The following is a 23,440-nucleotide window of genomic DNA, read 5'->3' on the forward strand; positions in this document are numbered from 1 at the left end:
CAATGCGATTTTCAGCACAGATTGAAATATTGATGCTCTGAAGAACTGGCCCCATCAGTCATTAGTTGGTCATTAGTCTGCACATCACTAGTGGGAACCAATTAAATCTGAATAAATTAATATTTGATTCCTAGGACCCTGGAGTTCCTCATGAGGCACCTTTCCCACCTGGCAACGTTCAGCTACATCACCAACATGCACAGCAAGAACCTGGCCATCGTCTGGGCTCCCAACCTGCTGAGGTAAGATGCCATCCTGCTCTATAGAATGTTCTTGTATGCATGTTTTTCACTGTCTAAGCCATCATCTAAAAGCTGTCGTGATTGGCTTTATTTTTTTTATAGTCCTTGTTATTTACTTAAGTGATTCTTTCATAACAGAGTCATTCTGGTGATCTGCTCAGTTAGATGTATTTGTGATCAAGTTTCTGTGTTTTTTTTTTGTTATTTATTTATACTACTCATAGAAGCAATTTCTCAGACTTGAATCAGCTGTGATAATGGGCTCTGTGCGGCAGAAAGTACCTGCTTTAAATGAGTCATTCTCTCTTGAGTGGAGGGATTAAAGCAGACCCACACACCACACAACATCAAATGCTGGAAAAACATCTCAAAGTCATTTGGTATAAATGATATAACTTAGAATCTACCCACTTAAAGATAATCAGGTGGACAGAATTTGATTCATTTCCTTGAAATTGTAGACTTTTTTAAAAAGCTGATTCCATTATTAAATCAGACATAACTTAAGCTCTTCCCTTTTCAATATTGTTTTTCCATGGTTGTCTCAGGTCAAAACAGATTGAATCTGCGTGCTTCAGCGGCACAGCAGCCTTCATGGAAGTCAGAATCCAGTCGGTGGTGGTGGAGTTCATCCTCAACCATGTGGATGTTCTCTTTAGCACTAAACTCAGCTCACTAATACGAGAAGGAGCAGGTACGTACACACATTAAATTGTCAAAGACCTCATGTACGCAAATAGTCTCACTGCTACTCACTGCTGCTTCTACTTTGCCAATGATCGTTGTGCTCCATTACCAGGTCACAACTCATTGTCACGGCCCAAGTCCCTGCTGGTTTCATCACCCTCCACAAAACTCCTGAGTCTGGAGGAGGCCCAGGCCAGGACTCAGGCTCAGATCAACTCTCCAGTCACTGAAGACAGCAAGTACATTGAGGTGGGCGAAGGTCCAGCTGCCCTGCAGGGCAAGTTCCACACCGTCATCGAGTTTCCCACTGAGAGGTTTGTCAGCTCTTCTTCACGATGACAGGGCATTTTCATAAGACTAATTAATATAAAATGTAAATTTAGGCACATGAATGGAGACGCAGATATTTAAAAACCATATTTACTGTGAGGTTTGTCGAAGAAAGTATGCACTTTAATGTTAGTTGGAAATAATAATGCTGGAATGTGTCTCCCTCTGCTGGTTGCTGGGAAGACTGCAGGCAGACTCATTTTGCTTGCTTTGTCATTACAGGCTGGACTCCTCTAGTTTCAGACTTGGGAAGATATCTTAAAGATGCCGATGATCTGATTTTACTCACAAAGAGCTTTAAAAAAAAGCAGTTTAAACACAGAAATGTAACTGATTATTTTGCTTGTACGTTAATTAAGTGAATCTAACTTGATTTCTGCATTATTTTAATCATAGGAAGAGACCTCCGATTAAATCCAAGAAGTCTCCTGTGGGTAGTTGGCGTTCTTTCTTCAACCTGGGCAAGTCTTCCTCCATGTCCAAGCGTAAGCTTCACCGCAATCCCAGTGAGCCTAATGAGCTAAAAGCTATGGCTCTTGCTGGTGAGTCCTTCCTTCATAAGTGAAATGAAAAACAACTTATGCAATGAGAAGAGTTTAACTGTCTATACAAGAATACTAATGCCTGTTAATCATGTTTCAGGAGGCAGAGGGGATACAGCAACTTTAAGATCAGCCAAAAGTGAAGAGTCGCTGAGTTCACTGCATAATGTTGAAGGTAATTATTTGTGTCCCCCAGTTCACTTTGACACAGTGTAATAAGTTCAGTCACTCTATGCTACAGTGTAGCAGTGTGTGTGTAACTGTAGCAGTGTAAGCTACAGTTACACACAGGGCCTTTTTAAGTGAATTGTGTCTGATTATCATTTTTTCCTTCCTCAGGAGAGTCTAAGGTGTACCGTCCTCGGAGGCCGCGCTCCAGCAGCGATGCCCTGTCAGCCTCTTTTAACGGCGAGCTGCTAGACACCCGGCAGCACTGCAACTCCTACGACAACCTGGATGCCACAGAGGACAGCGACGGAGACGATGGGCCCATCTGTGTGCCTGCTCTCATCTCACCTCCCCGCTCAGCAGGGGAGGATGTGGACCTCAGCCCGCCAGATATTGGCATGGCCTCCTTGGACTTCGACCCCATGTCTTTCCAGTGCAGTCTCCCTGACACCTCCTACGCCTTTCCCCTAGATGACTCACCAGCCGGTGCCGAGGCCTCCATGTTAAAGAGGAGCCCTGGCAGCATCTGTGGCAAAACTAACGGCTCTGACTTCTCTGCTTCCTTCCTGGGCAGCTTGACCTCCTCCTTGTTGTCCACAGAATTCAGTCCAGCTGCTGGAGAGAACACAGAAAGCAGGAAACTGACCACTTCCTATTCATACACTGATAAACCCACACAGGCTGTGTCACCAATTAAATGCGGAAAAGCCACTAGTTTGACACCTTTTTCCACTTCAGAGCTTTTCTCTACTGAGACGCCTGACAAGAATACAACTGGACAGACTGCCCCTCCACAACTATTATCTCCTCCTGTAATACCCAAGGACTCTCCTCCCCTGATGGGCAGTGTGCTGCTGAGGGCAGCCGAGCCGTCACTAAGTGAAGCTTTCCAAATGGAGCTACACTCTAAGCTGGCAGCCTTTGACAGCGAGGACAGTCGAGAGCTGAAGGGAGAGGACAGCGTACAGCAGGCACCAGCTGCCAGCAGCCAAGAGCACCAAGGTAAGGAGCAGAGAATGACCTTTTTGAAGTGTAGTTTTTTCTATAATGTAGTTTAAGAAAATAATGTGGAAAAATGCAATTAACTATTGAAATGCATTTCTAGGTTTAGGATAGAGCTGCACGATTGATCAGATTAAAATCACAATCTTGATTCATAGCTCTATGCGATCTCATTTCTAAATGACAACGAGCCGGTGTAGCGAGTGAGCGAGTGAGCGAGTGAGCGAGTGACATCGGCTAATGACAGTGTGAGCCAGAAGTTGTGTTAGGACAAATGGAAGTGGCTAAAAGAATCCAGAAGAAAATCCCACTGATGGTGGTAAAAACACGATGAGGAATCTAACCACCTCTATTGTGCCCACAGATTCACATTCTGTGATGTGGTAATTCAGTTCCAGACAAGACACCTCAAGTTCAAATCACATACTTGCAGTGTTTTGCCATAGTAGCAGCACTAACGGTTAACACCATAAATCTATACAGTCACTTTAAATGTTACCAAAGCAAAGTTAACAATTATGGTTGACATTTTAAGAAGCACCCCTACCATCTTTGTCATCTTACACACAGAAAACACCCAGGAAAATATTAGTTCAAAGGTTGTGTAACTAAGAGAAGACAAGAGAATGAAGGTGATTGTTTTTAAGCTCAGTGCCAGGCTCGTGGCTGTTCAAGTTAAAAACAGGGGCACTCCGTTTCTGTTGTTGAAAGTTGATGTGTCTGTCCTGTATCAGGTACCATTATATTTTCTGCTCAGTTTCCTTGTATATCTGGTAAATGAGTGTAATAAACATTGAAAAAAACCATGAGAGAAAATCGTGGTCTCAATTCTAACCAAGAAAATTGTGATTCACGTTTTTTCTAGAATCGTGCAGCCTTAGTTTAGGTCAGGTTTAGGTTTCCCAGTTTTCAAAGGATTTCATCTTTAAATCAATGTTTTATGTGATTCCTGAGCTCCACACTTAACATTTCCCCTCTGTCCCACTCTTGAAGCACCTTAAAACCTGCCTGCCTGTCGTCACTTCTTCACCCACTGCTCTTATTCATTCTTCAACTATAGATCCCTTGTGTTTTTGTGTCCCTGATAGGAGTCGTAACTCCGGACTCGTCAAAGGACCTCACCCCTTATTCCCTCAGCTCTACAGCTCCCACTTCTGCCCCTCCTCCTCCCCCTCCCAAAAATGCTGCCCGCATGTTGGCCCTGGCCCTCGCTGAGTCTGCCCAGCAGGTCTCCATCCAATCTCAGTCACGGTCCTCTGAGCCTCCAACGCCACTGTCCTCTGTGCAGTCACAGGAGGCCTCTAACTTCCAGGACGTGCTGCATCCACTTGTCCCACATTTCCAAACTTCCTCCGACGAGGGAGCTGAACGAGGAAGTTCCCCTCCACCGAACGGCACCACTCCGACATTCACCACTTCCTCGTCTTACCCCTCCGCTTCCAGTCCTCCAATCAAACCGCAGCCACCAGAGTTAACCAGCACCATTACCAAGCCAGCAGACAGCGCCAAGTCCCCTAGAAGTCCACCTGGAACACAGCCACGTATAGACTCTACCCCACCAGAAACTCCTCTTTACAAGTGTGCCCCACTCTCCAGTTCAAACGGCCTGACTTCTCCAACTAGGAAAAGTCCAGAAAGACAGCAGCCTGTTGCAGGACAGGTCCCGGTCCATACCAGCTCGTCAAGTTCCACTCCAGCTACCACCCCCGGTGGCAGCTGTAAAGACACTGGGGTCTTACCACAGCCTGTTCCTGAGGTAAGTGTCATATCAGTGTCATGATGTGGATTGGTTATTATAAATTATTAAGGGTGATTATATACTGCTATTGTCCTGCTGTGAGCATGGTCCAGATTGATTGATAATAATACAGCACCTGTGAGTAATAAAGGTGTTTGACACTGGGAAATATCTAGCTCTGAGATGAAAAGATCAGTACCATTCTCATGTCTGCAGCACTGCTCAACTCATTAACTGTAAATTTCCTCACCAAGTAACAGCCTGTTTTGTTATGTTTTTCCTCAGGTCATATCAGAAGACGCTGCACCACCCCCAGTCCTTCCAAAACCATCAGAGCAGCTGCCTCCGCCAGCTCAAAAACCCAGAAAGCAGGCTGTGTCACTGCCCCAGCATCAAACACAATCTCAAATACAGCCTCAGCCTCAGCCACAGCCTCATCTGCAGCCTCACCTGCAGCCCCAGCCACAGCTCCACACGCCCTCTCAGACGCAAGTTCAACCCCAATCTCAGCCGCTCTCAAAGGCAAGTGCAAGAGTGGCTCCCACCTCTGCTGAGCCTCTTGAGAAGCCCTGGGAGGCCATTAAACCAGTCCAGCCCTGTACAGAGTCTGCAAAATACCACGACTCCTATGGACCTAAACCTCCAGCCCCTCCTGTCCGCACCATCGAGAGCAAACTGGCCACTGCAGCGCTTAGCCAAAGTGAAGCCTCCTATCACATCCTGGGTGAGAGCCCTGCACCAGGCCATATGGAGGATGCTCTGCCTCACCATCCTCCCTCTCCTCGTAAATCTTCCATGCACCAGCCAGCCTACCTGTACCACGCTAAAGGAGAGCCAGTTCTAATTGAACCTCCGGGAGCAGCGTACTACCACCAGAGGCCTGTTCCTCTGGGCCCGCAATCCATTCCACACCATTACCGGCCAGACAGTGTCCCCCCACACCTCTCCTACGTGTCCAAGTCTGAGCCTCAGATACCTTACAGTGCCAGAGCAGACAATAGATACAGCACTTTAGGCCCTAGATCCTACCACCACTCTATCAAGTCCAGAGGAAACCCCCGGAGCGTGTTTGTGTCTCCAGGGCCAGGGCATCAGGGTTATAGCCACGACAGAACCCACGGCTATCCCACCATCCGCAGAGTGCACTCGCTTCACGTTCCTTCCACTATCCGCTCAGTGCCCATCCAGAGGACTGAGGTTCCCCCGGATGATGACATGTTCTTCTACCATCGGCCCGTGTATCAGTGCAAAGCCTACCAGCAGCCTCCGCAGCAGTCCTCACAAGCCGACTACCACGTCACTCAGCTGCAGCCTTACTTTGAGAATGGACGGGTCCAGTATCGTTATAGTCCGTACTCTGGTTCAAGCCCTTTGGAGGCACCTTACTATGACATTCGATCCTTACGGCACCATTCGAATCCGGCACGTCCACTCGTACGGGAGCCGAGACCCAGGAGCTGCTGCTGGTCGTCCAGGTGGAAAAGCAACCGGGTACCACTACCTCGCTCGCCATGTTCTCCCACCTGGGAAGGAGCACAGCTTTGTGAGCAGGGACATGCCCCCCAGCCATGGGACCAAGGAAGCCGCTGCTTACCTCTCTTGGGACCCTGAGGAGTCAGAGAGGCTCCGCATGCACTCCATCCGCAGGGAGAGCAGGGCCAGACAGAGGATTAAAGGCCCTGTCCTCTCTCAGTATGACAATGTCGGCTTGTTCACACCAGCAGATATATCAGGCTATGAAACCCTACATCTGCGCAGTAAATCTGACCCAGGTAAAGCTGTGCTGGTTGCAGCCGAGAGCAAAGATGGGCGCTACCTCCCCAGACACATGGTGTCAGACCCTGACGTCCTCATGTACATGGAGACTGACAAGCATGTCCAGGGCAGCGTAGTGAGTGACAAGTCTGACGGACTTGCCAAGCAAAGCAGTTCCAAAAAATGCCAATCCTCTCACTCCCTTCCTGCTTCTCTGAGCCACGGTCTCTCCCATCAGCAGGAGAGCAGCCGACACGAGGCCAAGTACGAGACTGGAGACGACAAGCTGGCTGGAGACGGCAGCAGGTCAAAACACTGGCAGCAGGAGTATCCCAACAAGAGGAACTTCCAACCACGGTACGAGTGTCCTGATTCTGACCACCACCAGAGTAAAGCGAAAACATCAAGCGGCTACCACAGCACAGACGACCAGCCATCAGCTCCCAGGGAACAACACCCCCGCTCCAAACCAGAGCGATCACACAGCGTCCGAGAGCAGCAGCACTACAACCAGGGCAAACCTGACGCGGACAGAGACTACTCGTATCAGAAACACAGCACTAAAACGGTGCAGTCCCACTATGATAACTTGGACGATTACCACCCAGTACCTCAACCTCAGGCCCCTGTTCAAAAACGTGGAGGCTCCGGCTCCGGCTCCGGCTCCTTTCCCGCCCCAGGATTCTCAGTGAGCCACAGCAACAGAGCATACTCCACAGCACTGGGCCAGGGAGCCTTTATCCAGACTGAGCTGGCCTTGCAGAGGCCAGAGACAGAGATACGTACAGAATGAAGCATTTGGGGGGGGGGGACGTGTGAAATTATCTTTAGCTGTGTTGAAGAAAGACTTAAGTGAGCTATGGTTGAGCAGCCTCTGCAGGACAGTGGACTGTCGTATCACCAATATTTTTGCTCCTCTGTATTTTTAATGAATTGTAAAGAAAATTGTATGACTTTTTACAGAAAGTCCTGAATGTACCTGAAATTACTGTCCAAGAGGTCATATTATCACGACTGATTGAGACAGTAGCCAGTCATAAATGTATATGATATGAAAGACGTAAGGTACTTTCAACAGGAACCACAAATATGTTAAATATATATATACATATATACATATATGTATATGTATATATGTATGTCTATATATATATATATATATATATGTAGAACCAGTAGTGAAAAGGGATTTTTTGTTGTATTTTGTTTTTTTTTTTAGGTGTGGCGCTGGGTATGAGCATCAACTGGGATTAAGGTTTGCATTTTAGAAATGCATGCACTCTCTATCTCTTACAGAACAGTTCTGTGTAGTTCACTATCCATTGCGTTCTTTCTGGATGTTACAGCACAAGTTATTAAAGGAGGAAACATGTAGGTCATTACGCCCTCCCTCTGCTAATATTTACATAAGTAGGCGGCACAGTGTGTCCATGTTTGTCTTGAAGAATCCAGCTGAGTGTGAGGTTTGATAAGGACCTGCAGTGGTTTACTTTCAGTTAATATAGTGGTTATCAATGTCTTATTTTCTCTGTGACTGTGCCATCTTTATGTAACTTTGCTATAAATGGATTTCAATGACTTCTAATGGAATGTTTTGGTACTTGTCTGTTCTTTAGCGGAAGAGGGACCAAATGACTTGGCACAGTTGTTGCACATAACGGGATGCAGAGGGGAAGATGGATGAATGTGTGTTGTAGCTTTAGACGTATAAGAGGTTGATTTTATTTTCCTTTTTTCATCACATTCACGGTACATTTATGAACTGGACTAACTGAACAAAGCCCCAAAACAGTGTCCTCTCAAACAGCGTGGTGAGAAACATGTTGCTGCTGCTTTGTGGAAGAAAAAAAAACAACTCGGTGATGAGCCTTAAATTTTGCTCCTACAGACCTTATTTTGTTTACGATCATTGTCATACAAGCCCATTGTCATACTGCACAAACATTGTGATAGATTTAAGATCACTTTTGATGATTCTTCACAGTTCAGGGTTGACAGGTGACATGCTGGGGTTATTTAGTTTTCTATCGCCTCACTGGTTCTGAATTGAAAACAATGAGGAAGGAACACGTTTTTTAAATATATCTGGGGCCATTTTTTTCAGGCTGGAAATCAATGTATAGTACATTCATCTGGTATTATACTACATGCCCTTTTGGTTCATGGTAATGGAAGGATTACAATATGTTTCAAATATGTCTAAATCCAGGTTGTACTCTGTAACTGTTCTTCTATATCGCTTGCAGGTTTTGCTCCTCTTGCCTTATCTAAAGCCTCTACCTTTTCAGCGGGGTGGGGGGCGTTGAAGTAAGGCTCTGTGTACTTGAATGTGAAAACACTCTTGTCTCAAACTAGAGGTATCTAAAGTTAGATATGAAATAAATAAAATTGTTCAGGAATAGTTATAATCCATGTCTTTTAATATGTGCATGATGTTTCTAATGCACCTCTGCTTGGTTCAGTCTGACAGTTCCTTGAAGGACACAATTAAAAAGTGACAAAACAAATCTCCTGGAGGAGATGCAAATGAAAAGTTATCATTGAGCCTTTGGAACTTTTGAAGTGTAACAGAGTGGCCTTGTGTGTGCTCAGCTTTATGAAGGGCTCTGACTCAGCTACAAAGGAGGTCAAAAAGTATTTTCTTTGAAATATCTTTGATTCAGAGTGCAGAGTTTATCCTAAATAATAACAGGTCACAGTAGAGGGACATGAATCCTGAAAATATAACGCTCAACAAGTTAACTTGAAGATCCTTCCTCTGCCCAGGCTGCCTGTTTTTAGTATCTGTGGAAAGATATGCTGACACATCTTTGTGTGTATTAATAAGAATTATAGATTATGGGATCAGATCAGCCTATATGAACCATTTCAATCTGGATTCTCTCCCAAAGCACAGCACTGAAGCAGTCCTCACTGAAGTCACAACTGACCACCATCTCTCCAGTTCTCCATTGCCTCCACTAGTTTCCTTTTTCTCATCCAAAACTCACCAGTTCCAACTTGCCTTCCCTGCATAACTGCTAACTTATTCATTCTGTTTTAAAAAGAGAGAGGAAAGAGAGTCTGCTGGTAAGAGGAACATCTGCAAGCATGCATGTTATTCCTGTGAAGATACAGCATTTCAGTTGGATGGTCCCTAAATGATGCTCCTGTTTCAAACATTCATCCTGCTGAATTCTTACTACACCATGGCTGCTGACTCGGACCTGCGACCAAAGTGAGAAGAGAAGTTTTCTATAGGGATCAGTCAATTTATTACATTATCTAAATGCATTCTGGTGGAATTCTCCTTTAAGGCAATAAACGATTCGCAACATATATATTTTTGACCTTTTGACTGACATCCTGTTGTACCAACCGATGGAAGAGGAAGCTGTTTAACGTTAATGTTTATTACTAAAGGACAGAGTAACATTCATTTTCTCAGACCTGAAGGAAAAATGTCTCAAACCAAGATAAGGAAATGAATAGTATAATGTCTGATGCTCAAAGAGCAAACATGCTAAATGTTTTCAAACCACCCAGTAGAAGCATGTACAGCAGCAGAGCTTTTTAAACTAAATAAATTACTAACTAAACACACACCTCATTGCTCTAAGGCCTTACAAATGATAAGAAATCTGCTCTGACTGTTCCAAGGGTCAAACAATCATCAAAACATGAAAGTTGGTTATGAATCAAAGTAGGTTTTCAGCATCAGTGTGGATCTTGGCCATAACCTTCATATCAGAATGACTGATTAAAGCATGTATGCTTAAATCTCACACATGAAGTGGAATATGTGTAGACATAATGACAATCACAGATAGAATATAACCTTTGATCATGACTTTGACACGCAGGCCTGAGCTCATCAACTGAATATGCTTACTTTCCCCGTTGTTTTATATCACAGCCAAGGAGATGATCAAGCAGGTAAAATACCAGTGCACTTGATAAATCTCAGAATTTGTCATACTGTTACATCATACTCGTGATATTTGTGACACATTTAAGACTCAAAATGGGATCTGTATATTAAAACAGCTTTTAGCACATATGATTGTATCTTTACCTAAAGGATTTTAAAAATCAAACATTAAAAAAAATGTAAACCAAATAAAATGATGTAAATAAAATATGTAACAATATACAAACCAACAATACTAAAACGTGGGCATGTGCTCTATAAATTCAAACAAGGCATGAGGCAAGTCAATGAAATGTGGTTGCTCCAAACATAAAGGAGACCCACTCCAATATGTATTTATCCAGCAAATAAATATGGATCCTTGTATTTTCTGTTCCTCTTTGATGGAAAATTGTGCATTTTTTCTTTCAGTTTGTACACACACATGAAATTTGAGAAGATAACTGGGTGTTCAAATTAGAAAATGTAACAATGAAAAGGTCTTGCTGAATCTTGTTGACTTGATCATCTTGTTAATTTGCCTTTATATTCTACTTTTTTTTTTGGGGGGGGGGGGGGGGGGGGTGTAAAATTAACATTAAGCATTACATGAAATTAGATTAAAAAGTTATAGTGATTTATGGCAAAATCAGCAGTGGAAGAAGTGCTTTTTTTTTTTTTTTACTTGACTAAAAGTAGCAATACCACAGTAGACAAAGTACAAAAGTATCAAAAATAAAAGTACCAAAATTTAGTTAATCTTCATGCATAATAGTTCATTTCAGAAAAATATGGGCTGTGAAAAAAGTATTATAATTATTGATGCATTAATGTACGCATCACTTAAATGTTTGAGCTGGCAAGAAAAGAGCTAAATTTAACTACTCTACATACTGCTGGGCACTTTATAATAATACAATATCATTTAATTGTTTATTATATTTTGCATTGCATCTCATTGCATTTGTGTGTGTGTACAACAAAGTTTTCTTTTTAATTGGGACCTGAAAGTACTAAAACTAAAATAAGTATAAAGTAGTATATAGAAAAATTTAACTTCTGAAACAAAGTGCTATTACCTCCAAACTGCAGTCACGTTTCCCCACTGGTCAAAATATTTTGTATTTTCATTGTCTCTCTTATGTATCTTTAAGTTATTTGGTTCTTGATTATCCTATTTAGTTTTTGCTTTGCTTTGCCTTGTTCTTTATCATTTTCTTTTCTTTTTCTAGAGCACATCGTATTAAAATTCATTTTATTCCTTTTCTTGTATAATTTGTATCTGTATAGCTTAATAAATGGTGAAAAACGCAAACATATTCGTTAAAAATTGCAACAGGCAAATCTAAAAAATAATTACGTTATAATAATAAAATCATAGTTTGTATGAGTACGATAATGTCACACTGCAATCTAACAACGGTTGGAACTAAAAGTCCCAGCTGAAGAAGTAAAGTTACAGTGTTTACAAATTGTTGGCAGTTGCATTATGGGAGACAGATGATTGACACGGCCGCCATTTTGCTTCTGCTCTCTCCGCTTCCATTGTGTGAGAGATAGTAAATATCTGACACTGCCAGACAAGCACAACACGCTTGTATCCTCGCGAAGAAAAGGCGTTTAATTCACCCTCGGTAAGTTACATGTTCTTTTACTTTTTAATACCATAGGATACTATGCACCGTTTAGTATAGAAAATTACAGAGACGAAGTTGTTTTTGTTGTGAAATCGCGTGTTATTTCGACGCTGTAGAGAGGAGAAAAAGCAGCTGCCCCGATGCCCAGGCAGAGAGAAGAACGGCTCAGTACTTCTACTGCCCAAATATCTGTTCCACTTTCAGTGACGGTTTCTACGTCGCTGCTTCGCCTTAATACAACATCGTTTCGCGTGCATATGACGGTTTTCTGATAGCTACACTTGTGTTCTACGTTTTGTTGATAGTCTTGTGTGCACATGTTGTGTGCTTTTGAAGGAAAATGTAAAAGTTTACGTCCCGCTCGCTGCCTGTGTGTTGGTAGCTTCATTTAGGGTCTGCGGCCATAATCTTGCGGTATGAGGCGGGGTTAACGTTGCTCGTCCCGCCCCAAAACCCTGCAGAATAAAATACCATTGGTTCTTCAAGACGACAGTGACGCAGCTGATTGGTTCATTTCAGAACGATGACCTATTCCACAGTGTGATTGGTGTGGTTGCGAACCCACAAATGTCTGGATTGGCTCGATGCGGTGTGTTTGTGCAGCTGCCAAAGCGGAGGAAAAGTTTTCCCAGGCGGCCGAGTGGGATTGAACATTAGAGACTTTGAACCAGATGGGGAAAACAAAACACTTCCCCTGCTGATTAAATGAAAACCGAAAATGAAGAGGAGACCTAAGTAATTCTAATGCAGATATTTGGATCGTTGCAGGGAATCAATGATGACAATAGGCAGCCAGCAAAAATCTCTAAATCCTTGATTTAATATCATGCACCACCAAAACCTATATATGGAGCACCCATACCCATTAACGGCATTCAGAGTTTAATATAACGGAATGTAACCATAAACAATACTGTTGTATTGTATTGTATAGTATTGTCCTGTAGAGGTACAATTAAAATGGAGTGTAAAAGGAAATACCAAACTTAAGGCCTGGCTTGGGCCAGTTAGGCAGAACAGTGTTTCTTGGGGGAAAAATAGTAATCATTTTTTAAATGTGTGCTGAGGCCAAAAAAAGAAGAGAAAAGGAGGACTAATCAGTTGATAAATAAAATTAGCATCTCAGTGATAACTAGAAGAATCACATTAAGTTGTAATTTGTGTTTTAAAAGTATTACATTTTATATTTGTTATCACATTTCAGTTTGAATTATTTATCAAACAGTGTTACTTATTGATGTATTAAGTTTTTTTTTTTTCTTGTCTAAAAACCTTTTACTGCTTTTTGTCAGTTTCTGGACTCATGTTCAGGCTAAATGTTCTGCACATGGAAGTGTTACATTTACACTGAGAGCTCACTGAACTGGAGGAGTATTTGTCCTTGTTCATAATCGTGCAGATGATAAAACTGGTGCATATTTTAACCTCATAACATTATAGTGCCCATAATAATGTTGATTATTTAACACCACAGTGAACTGATAGATTTCTATGCAAGTCAATGAGTAGATGAATGAATGAACAGTTATTAGTTATTAATAAAAGCAGTTTTAAAACATGCTAAGGCCTGGGAGAAAGAAGTATGAGTGTTAAAGTATAGTTTGAACAGTATGATGAATGTATTTTTTTCAATATTCCCTTCAGGTGATACTTTGTCGTAATGGCTCGTACCAAGCAGACTGCTCGTAAGTCCACTGGAGGAAAAGCTCCTCGTAAGCAGCTGGCCACCAAGGCTGCCCGAAAGAGCGCCCCCTCCACCGGTGGTGTGAAGAAGCCCCATCGTTACAGGTAATACCTGCATTTCTATTTATCTGACTGTGAGTCAGATTAATGACTGCTGAGTTATCATTATCAAGATGTGATGGTGATATGAAAATGTCCAATAAAGTCTTGAATTCAGCTCTATGTCTTGATACAATTTTTACTAAAACCTCTCAGCTGCACAAAATGAAATATTTGGCATTAATTATATAAGTTATTCATGTAGTGTAGCAGGTGCACAGTTAAAAGTCACAATGGTGTATTGAGTTAGAGCTTGGTTGTGTGTCTCAGGCCTGGTACCGTGGCTTTGAGAGAGATTCGTCGGTACCAGAAGTCCACTGAGCTGCTGATCCGTAAGCTGCCATTCCAGCGCCTGGTGAGGGAGATTGCTCAGGACTTCAAGACTGACCTGCGTTTCCAGAGCGCTGCCATCGGAGCTCTGCAGGTGTGTGTGTGTGTGTGTGTGTGTGTGTGTGTGTGAGAGAGTGTGCAAAATATATAAATTAAGACACAATAGTGTGACTCAGAAAACTCTAAAACTGACACAGGCGTCTTGTTAATGTGTGTTGTCCCTCCTCCCCGCAGGAGGCCAGTGAGGCATACCTGGTGGGTCTGTTCGAGGACACTAACCTGTGTGCCATCCATGCCAAGCGTGTCACCATCATGCCCAAAGACATCCAGCTGGCACGCCGCATCCGTGGAGAGCGTGCTTAGACAGCCTCCTTAATATTTCACCTCTGTCCTGTTTTTCTACTCCTGTCCCCTCCCGCCTTCCTTCATTCTGACCCCTCGCACCCCCCGCCCCCACCCCCCCACCTCCATCCATCCCTGTCACCGTCTCTCCCCAGCCTGCCCAGCTTCTCAGTAGACTTTAGAGTAATCCTGATTATGAAGAGATAGAAATATGTTGAAGTCTGGTCTCTCATAGGTTTTTTGTCTTCACCAAATGTTTTAGGGTACCTTTTTGTGCATGTAAAAGGTTTAGCAGATCAGACACACACATGCACACATACTCAAACAGACATCACTTGGTTTGGGTGGCACTTCAAAACAGCCCACTCGAGCTCACCTGGATTTTTCCAGGGCGGGAGGCCAGCAGGTGCAGTTTGTGTGGCAAACAGCCGAAGCAGAGGGGCGTGGCCGAGGGACTAGTCTGCTTAAGGGGAGCTGCAACTTCCACAGCAGGGTGCTATTAAAACTAGTCCTGAGGCCTCAGCCCATCTGAACACCCTCCTCCCCTCCTACCCAGTCCGTCCCTCTACACCCCAACTCCCCTCTCTGCAGCTGCAGCCGGACGGCTTGCTGTACCTCCTTCACCACCTCCTTCACCTCTGTGATCTGCACTGGGAGAGGATGGTGGTCTGTTGGTCTGTTTGTGTGGATGTGTCCGCTCTGATCTTCCAAACCACTTGTACTCAACAAACAAGAATTTCTTGGTTGCATAAGAATATTGATTATTGTTGTGGATATGGTGTCTATTTTTTTTACACGTATAAATCATGGATGAGCATCTCTTCCTTTACCACTTCTAAAATCATCAAAATAAGAGAAAAAGCAATTGATATTGTCAACATGGTTGTCAGGCTTTTTTCTTTCTTTCTTTCTCCTTTTTTTTTTTTTTTTAACAGTGATCTGATTTGTTATAGAAAATCAGGAAGGGCTTCTTTGTTTTCCAAGGCAACTTCTATTCTAATGGCAGCCACATGGGGGCGATGGTTTACCATCTCCTCCTCTATTCAATTGTTTACTGTAGATCAGTTATCACACATTAAGTTCATTTCCCTCTCTCTCTCTACTCTCTCCCCCCACCCTACCTCTCTCTCTCTCTCTCTCTCTCTCTTTCTCTATCTCTATCTTTATCACCACAGATAGACTTGTCACAACAGTATGAATTGACATTATAGTGAAAGTTACACTCTGCATGTTTAGGGTCTGTGTCTCTTGCACTCTCTCTAGATCTGAGCATATAATCTGTCCCTTTCTCAAAATTTGTGATACACAGTATAACCTCATATTTGTTTTCTTTTATATTTTTCTTATTCCTCAAGATTTTCAGACGTATAAATAAGCTGATCTTTGTATTTTCCAAATTTCTCATATTATGGTGGTAATAATAAATAGGTGTTAAAACAAAGTGATGCTAGTTGGTGTGATTTATTTACTTATTGTAGTTTCTCTGAGGCGTTGATTCACTACAGTGGCTTTCCAAAAAAAAAAAAAAAAAAAAAAAAGGTTGCATATGAGTAGTGCACTTTTTTTTCAGTGTGTGAGACCTGCCACATGGGGGAAACCTTTAACAAGGTCTAAAACCACAGACACAACATAGACTCCATCTGTCCTCTCTGAAGTAAATCACTGGAAACTGCTGTTGGATTTATACTTTATCTGTGTTCTGTCAGTGCTGAACTAAAAGATCATCTAAACCACATTTTTTTCTTTTAATCAGTATACCGTATCTATAGCTGGCTGGCAAGTCAAAGAATGATTGAACACCAATAAGACACTGACACTGACAGTTGTCCACACAGTTCCACCCTGCTTAGCTAATGTGACTTTAAAGCCAGGCCACAGGGCAAACTGAGTCAGAATGATCTGAAACCTATTTACAAATCAACATATAAATAAACCTGGTGCTCATGCTATGAATATAACTAGAAATATTTCTTTGAGGTCTTTGGCATATATACTGTGAATTCTACTATGATTCACCATGATAATTACATTTTCAAAATCATGTTATTATTGCCAGGATGTGCACTAGGGAATAAACAGAGCTCACAGAGCTCTCTTTTATGGTAAATGTTTCAAAGGCTATGGTGTAGATTATATATTAAAGCTCTCTTTTTTTAGTATATTTGAAATGTATTTCTGTAGTTTTCATTGACAACATCTAGCAAGGAAGAAATGACTAGTTGCACTGTCACTGCCAGTTTCTTCTTGACTTACACTGATGCTGAAATTTCTTCAGAGGAAGCTCAGACATGGAGAGGGCCATCAGCGCCCTCTGGTGGATTTCTAACAGCAGACCACACATGCACACACACTGACCAGTGAAAAATGATTAAACTCACATCACTTGTTTTTTCAAAACGTTTCCACTGTTATAAAAAGAACTGTAAGATGTTTTGTTGATGACAGCAGCTGTTTACTCATCCACTGTACTTCAGTACTGAGGTACTTGCACTTTACTTTTGTACTTTTTACTCAATGTATTTCTAACTACAGAAATACATTTCAAATGTACTAAAAAAAGAGAGCTTTAATATATAATCTACACCATAGCCTTTGAAACATTTCACCATAAAAGAGAACTCTGTGAGCTCTGTTTATTCCCTAGTGCACATCCTGGCAATAATAACATGATTTTGATGGGCATATAAATTCCAACATAATGTTAATTGCATTGTTAAAATAAATACAACCACTCATTACTATAACAAATATGTAAAATGATAATGCATCAGTTATAATAATACTTACAGAGGGCATTTTGACTGCATGGTGAGTACTTCTACTTTTATATTTTTTGATTGTTCTTCTGTACTATTACTGTAATAGAAATTTTTTCAAGACTTAAATTTCTAACAGGGTTTTGTTCTAGAGAATCTACATATTTCCTCGGCGAGGAAGAGTGGAGGAGCAAGGAGTTTATTCCACAGGCACCAGTATTATAAAACAATGGTTGAAGGCAATGGTGCCTTTATATTATAATGAATATACTGTATGTCCTCATTTTGCTGTGGGGTTTATGTGGACACCAGCAGCAACAATAAAAGGCATGTTTTATGCCTTTAAACTCACAGCACTTGAAAATGTAAAGCATCTGTTGCTCCTCTCTGTTACAGCTCCATCGTGCCATCTAAACTGCTGGGTTTCTACTGGATATTTTTCACTGCTCTGACAATAATAACAAACTATCAACCAGTGTCCGGACTTTTCTCTCTTCAATTTTCTGTTTTAAACAATGATTATTAGTTCAAGAAACAAGGAACTGTTGGTTGTTGTTTTCTGTTTTATTCTGTTTTTTTTTTTTTTTTCCCTGCGTTCACCTTCCTCAAGGTCTGCTCAGTGCCGTCCATCCCCCATCACATCTGCTCCTCTCTGGGATTACAGCACAAATGTCTGTCTGAAACTCTCAGTGCTGAGGGGGAAGATTACAAGTGCTCTGCACTCTCCAAGAGAGGTTAACCAACCAGGGCGCACAGACACAGGGATTAACCAATCACACCACGGAGAGGGAGGGCAGAGGGATTAAACCCAGCACAGAGTGGGATTAGGTCAGTGTTGAGTGCAGAAAAATGCTTTGAAATGTCTCTGGCTACCCGTTCACTCCTCTCAGTGCAATAGGTCTTACATTATAATAAAAATGTTATAGACAGAAAGCAGATATGATTTAGATAGCAATGTTTTTTCTTTGTGTCATCTCATCATCATCTCAGGAGTGATACTTCATGAAGTCCTTCATATTAATTTTGCTGTTATGAAGGATTCATCACTTTATAGCACGAGTTTAAACTGATCCTCTCGACCAATCACGACTTTAGGTTAGATTTATTGATAATCTTATGATAATTGAGCTAGAATGACAAACTTACAATTCAATTTAGCTTTAAAAACATGGTAAAATATGTCATGGAAATCATTAGAGGTTGGTCCGATGTCTTTGTTGTGTTGGAAAGGCAGCATTTGTTAAGTAACAGCAAATCAATCCTCTTTACTGTGCTTGTTCCCACAACGCACAAAATACACACGTCAATAAAAACATTTCTTAGTGCCACATATTTGATGTCATAGTTAAGTTTGCATGGCAGTAATCAGGTCATGTGAGGATTACCAAGTTGTCAGAGGAGTTGGGGAGATGGGTGGAGTGGTGGGGGTGGGGTGCAGAGGGGGGTTCCGAGGAGGAGAACCACTGAGCTGACAGACTTTAATATTTAACTCTTTAATAAACGCCAGTGTTGTCAATGATTCAGATGTTTTGGATGTGTTATGTTGGGGGAGCACAGGACATGTGGGATGCAAACAAAGTGAGGTGAAAGGTGGACAACCTGAGGAGAGAAAACAGGTAGAGGTAGAGAAAAAAGATACTGCAGAGATGGAGAGACAGAGTACAGAAAGATGGGCAGAGATAGAAAAGATGGAGGGGGGAAAAGCGAGGCGAGAGCCAGGAAAGGTAGGGGAGAAAGAGGCCGAGGTGGGTGAGATGGGTGAGAGACAGAGAGAGACAGAGGGGGATAGGGCAATAATCCTAACTAATTCACTTAGGGCATTGCTGAAGGGAGGCTAAGAGGATTGGGACACTCCCAGAATCAGATAAGCTAAAATAACCAAGATGGGCCAGTGAGAGCCATGCAGGCCATATGACAAACATGACGGGTCCAGACCTGACCACAACATGGCCACTTTACATCCACTGCCTCCATACTGACCTGTCATTGTGGATCAGGTTATAACTGTATCAGAATCAGCCAAATCCCTAACAGACACAAAGTATAATACATTTCAAAGGACAGAATCTCAATGATCATCACTGCACAAAAACATAAAGAATAAATCACTTTAATATGTCACACAACTAAAACAGAGGATCTAATTTTTCCATTAACAGATCAGAATGATAACACTAAAATCTAACACTGTAATACGCAACACAAATGCTCAAAAAGATCTAAATGCAACCAAATTACATAATTAAGAGTAGAATAACATAATAATAAATAGCTTAAAATAATTCAACCCTGAAACAGGAAGTGACCTACAGGACTTGGGAGCCCTCTCATGTTAAAGCAGTTCTCCTTTCACTATATGGTAATGCAGGTTTAAAACAAAATGAACAAGTGTAGTGTTCATGTGGCTGAGTCATGCAGTCATGTCAAAAGGAGAGATGGCTCAGTGTTTCCATACGTCGGACTCCAGTCTTTTCTGAAAAACTCTTTAAAGGCTTTTGTTCTCTTATTTAATGTAGCATTAAAAGGACAACAGACATGACTTGCAGTCAGGCAGCATTAATGACAGTCACTGTCACTCACAGTCCTCTCATCTCCAAAGTCTTTCAAATAAAATATGTTTCTACAGAGGTCTCCTTTTAGAAAATCAAACAAAATCTTACAAACAAGAAACTGAGAATCAAACAGGTCCTCTGGCAGAACTGCTTCACACTATCTCACATGGGACTCACTGACACACATGACATGTTGACAGACATGAACGCCACTGTTTCTCGCTCTCTAGAGCACCTGGAACTTCCAGGAGTTTTGGTCTTTGTGGTCCAGGCAGTCCATTGTGGTGAAGCCCAGTTTCCAGGCCTGCTGGTCCTTGTAGTCCAGGCAGTCAACAGAGGTGAAGCCCAGGGAGGAGGCTGTGCTGTAGCCCTGTGAGGACAGTGAGGCTGGGGACTGACTTAAGGATCCCCCCATTGAGGGCACAGTGATGGGGCTGAGAGCGCCCCCAGTGCCCGACAGCTGCGAGTGCATGGGGGACAGGTAGGCGCTGCAGTCCAAACCGGTGAAGTAGGAGGTGGTGCTGGCGTAGCCTTGGGTGTAAGCCGACGGCTGGCCGTAGCTCATAGGGTAAGGTGAGGGCCGCTGCATGCAGGGGGCCGAGGAGGAGGCCAGAGGGTCAGGGAGGGGCGAGATGGCTGGGCTCCAGATGGACACAGCAGTGTTCCCGGTGCTGGAGCTTGGCGCCAGGCTGGGGCCTGACTGGGCAGTAGAAGGGCTGTAGGAACTAGATGGGTTAGGAACAGGATCAGGGGCGCTGGGCTCCTGCACTGGAGAGGCCTTCTTCTTAGGAGGGCGGGGCTTGGACTGGCCACTGCTCTGCTGCTGCTGCTGACGGCACTTGGCACGGCGGTTTTTAAACCAAACCTGGAGATGCAAAGATGAGAATAATTAGAGGTGTGGGGCACAGAGGAGGGATGGGTAAATATTCTGCTGTACTCCCACTCGCAGAAGAAGTTTGCTGTCTTTAAAGTTCTTCATATGATTAGTCTCACTATATGTACCCCACAAACACTGAACAACATGGCCTCCATCATGACCGTAGCCCACTTCTTCAGTACCTGCACGCGTGACTCAGGCAGGTTGATCTTGAGGGCCACCTCCTCCCTCATAAAGATGTCTGGGTAGCGGGTCTTGGAGAACAGCGCCTCCAGGATGTCCAGCTGCGTCCGGGTGAAGGTGGTGCGCTCCCTACGCTGCTTCCGGGGTGTGGCTGCAAACGCAGGAGACGCAGAGAGGGGATTATCTTACTGGCAGCCACAGAGAGATGACATGAGTTATAAGCACAGTTCAGAGTGAATGTGAATGATACGCATCTTATTTTGAAAGGCAGTTATTTAAGTGATCATTTCTGTAGGTTTGTTGTTTTCCTGCAATGTGTGTGAGGATAAACACAAATACAAATACGGATGGAAACCTCCCAGTGCACTGTGACCCTGACTGTTTTTTTTTCTTCTCCCTAAGACAAAAATGATTTGTTAATTTAATATAAAATGATTAGAACAGTCATTGGTGTTGTCACGTGTTATTTTATTCATTTAACTATAGTTTGTACAAAGTCATATGTCTACCTTCAACACAGCCAAATACCTCTTTGTATTTGTTTCAGCTATAGCGATGAATTAGATTTAGCACATTAAGTGTCTCCATCTACAGTCGGTCTATATTTATCTGAGTGTCAGCGGCGTGAGAACATTTTACACTCCTCGGGGGACAGTGAAAAACATAAAAGAAAAAAAAAACACGCCAAATCTTGGTGTCATTCTTGACACTGAAGTCAGGAGCGAGCGCAGATTATCTGCGTTTCAACATCAAAACAGACTGCTGCTTATTAAAAAACGTTCCTGTACTAACACGTTACATCTACGACAGCAGCGTAACGTGGAAATGAAAAGATAAACTTTTCATCAGATCAGCCCTGATAACCAACCTGCCCTCAAACACTCTGTTTTTCTTCACATTAATGGAACCGTCATAATTATAGAATATGCTGCATCTTAGCGTCTCATCATTATTATCCAACATTTTTATCAGTACGAAATAAATTGAAAACTCAACTTTATCTTTCGTTTGGCCAAAGCGGTTCGCGTCAGTCTGCGCGTTTTTACGCATCAAATGGAGCGGAATTTCTGGTTTAAAGTGTTTAGAAGGAGTGCGTAAAAGTAAAAACAAAAAAAGTAAAAGAAAAACTTATTTATCCACATACATGTATATACCAGTTTATACTTACATGGATAAGCGACGGTCGTGTGAAGCACGTCCATTCCGGGTCCAGGCAAATTTAACCCGTTCATGGTGTAATGGGGTTGCTTTATGTAGGACATCATCCTTACAGCAGGCTTTTAAGTCCTGTCGCTGACTTGTAGGTCGGACACGCAACACAACAGCCGAGGGCCCCTCTGAGCTCAGCTGGGGCAACAAGTCGGTGCGTCGGAACCAACCCGCTGCAGACAGAAGCGGGACGCACCGGAGTTCACCACAGAAACCTGAAGTGCTTTTCTTCTTCTTTTTCACCCCCCCACCAAACTGCAGTTTCAGCTTTTACTGTCGGTCAGCTGAGCAGCAGAGCACACTGCAGCGCGCTGAGCATCCAAACTGTTTCTCCAGGTCAGACCTCACACAGTTAAATCATCACACAGGTGAAGTGGCCCTCGGATGCCTTTGCGCCTTGGAGAGGTCGCTCCACTGAGTTTCTTTACCGGCACACGCTGCTAATTAGAGGGAGCAAGTGGCTCCAGCAAACCCCTCCCACCACGCGCGCGCACACACGCACGCACACACACGGTGAAATATCCAACGCAACAGGCTATATACTATGTTGTTTTTGCAGTGTTGATCAGGTTGGAAGGTCTCTGATATGAATAAACCTTATCATTTGGATTAATACCCAGTTTTAAAAGAAAGAAGTTCAAATATGAATTATGCACATAGATTCGGGAACATTAATTTAAAAATACAAACTACATGACAAAAATTGTTTTGGATGTTGATTTTGAATTTGTGTATTCCACATTTTTAACATGTATTGTATACCTAAATAAATTAAATAGCCTGTGTAGTATTTTCTTCTTCTACTGCTAAAGTTCAGAAAATAAAAATGACAGAAGTGATTCTGTTTTTGAAAATGCCAGTTTCCCTTCAGTTCTCATTTTATCCTCCCTCAAATCCCTCTCTCCTTTCCCTTTTTCCTTCCAGTGATCAGTTTACCTGCTGCACATCTGCTGCAGTTCATACATACACACATAATTAACAGATTACATTTATCTCCAAAACAGCTGCATACACACATGCTGCAATCACGCACACACACACACACATGCACACAAACACCCAGATGCACAAAACCGACAAAGCTCATTTGATTTATCATAATATGCTTTATCTGAAAAGTAAGTATCTTATCTCCAGATAAAGGGAGGAAAGACAGAGCAATCCGTTCAGTGGTGCAGCAGGAAAGGAAGCTGGAGAGAACTGTAGCCTCACAAAGTGGGAAACAGACATGTCGGTGTGTAGACTTGGAAAAAAAGAAAGACAAGAAAAAGGCAGGAGATAGAGGATACAGCGACAGGAAGAATCTAAGGTGGAAGGAGGAAGGAAACAGCAACCTGGACTGAGGATTCAGAGTGAGGAGACAGCAGCTGCTCCTAATGGAAACCTACAACTGGAAACATCAGTTTTACATATGGAAAA

The 23,440-nt window shown here is 42.7% G+C and overlaps 3 protein-coding genes across 3 annotated transcripts in view; 2 read left to right on the forward strand and 1 right to left on the reverse strand.

The window, feature by feature from the left end:
* The window catches only part of LOC108893531 (rho GTPase-activating protein 32-like), a 99,547-nt gene extending 90,675 nt beyond the window's left edge, over positions 1-8,872 (forward strand). The window contains 9 exon segments of the mRNA XM_018691640.2: positions 135-242; positions 791-936; positions 1,042-1,243; positions 1,656-1,801; positions 1,902-1,976; positions 2,141-2,971; positions 4,060-4,727; positions 4,995-6,104; positions 6,106-8,872. Coding sequence (XP_018547156.1) covers positions 135-242; positions 791-936; positions 1,042-1,243; positions 1,656-1,801; positions 1,902-1,976; positions 2,141-2,971; positions 4,060-4,727; positions 4,995-6,104; positions 6,106-7,257 — 4,438 coding nt within the window. The 3' untranslated portion in view covers positions 7,258-8,872.
* A 2,979-nt stretch (positions 8,873-11,851) lies between these two features.
* h3f3c (H3 histone, family 3C) lies at positions 11,852-15,885 on the forward strand. Its single transcript, XM_018691641.2, has 4 exons — positions 11,852-11,987; positions 13,635-13,778; positions 14,043-14,196; positions 14,337-15,885. The coding sequence occupies exons 2-4, from the start codon at positions 13,651-13,653 to the stop codon at positions 14,463-14,465; spliced, it is 411 nt and encodes a 136-aa protein (XP_018547157.1). The 5' UTR covers positions 11,852-11,987; positions 13,635-13,650; the 3' UTR covers positions 14,466-15,885.
* Positions 15,886-19,898: 4,013 nt separating this feature from the next.
* On the reverse strand, positions 19,899-22,077 carry crx (cone-rod homeobox). The gene is made up of 3 exons (XM_018691122.2): positions 21,981-22,077; positions 20,812-20,963; positions 19,899-20,617 (listed from the first exon to the last, which is right to left on the reverse strand). The coding sequence occupies exons 1-3, from the start codon at positions 22,075-22,077 to the stop codon at positions 19,979-19,981; spliced, it is 888 nt and encodes a 295-aa protein (XP_018546638.1). The 3' UTR covers positions 19,899-19,978.
* Between the last annotated feature and the right edge of the window lie 1,363 nt (positions 22,078-23,440).

This window comes from Lates calcarifer, linkage group LG20 (genome assembly GCF_001640805.2).
Source record: "Lates calcarifer isolate ASB-BC8 linkage group LG20, TLL_Latcal_v3, whole genome shotgun sequence".
Classification (NCBI taxonomy): domain Eukaryota; kingdom Metazoa; phylum Chordata; class Actinopteri; family Centropomidae; genus Lates; species Lates calcarifer.

What these genes read in the sequence shown, in the direction of transcription:
- h3f3c (XM_018691641.2), top strand. Translation starts at nt 13,651, where the DNA reads ATGGCTCGTACCAAGCAGACTGCTCGTAAGTCCACTGGAGGAAAAGCT. An exon ending in AAGAAGCCCCATCGTTACAG is followed by an intron (nt 13,779 to 14,042) that starts GTAATACCTGCA and finishes TGTGTGTCTCAG; the next exon opens with GCCTGGTACCGTGGCTTTGA. An exon ending in CTGCCATCGGAGCTCTGCAG is followed by an intron (nt 14,197 to 14,336) that starts GTGTGTGTGTGT and finishes TCCTCCCCGCAG; the next exon opens with GAGGCCAGTGAGGCATACCT.
- crx (XM_018691122.2), bottom strand. Translation starts at nt 22,077, where the DNA reads ATGATGTCCTACATAAAGCAACCCCATTACACCATGAACGGGTTAAAT. An exon ending in CACGACCGTCGCTTATCCAT is followed by an intron (nt 20,964 to 21,980) that starts GTAAGTATAAAC and finishes CTGCGTTTGCAG; the next exon opens with CCACACCCCGGAAGCAGCGT. An exon ending in TGCCTGAGTCACGCGTGCAG is followed by an intron (nt 20,618 to 20,811) that starts GTACTGAAGAAG and finishes TTGCATCTCCAG; the next exon opens with GTTTGGTTTAAAAACCGCCG.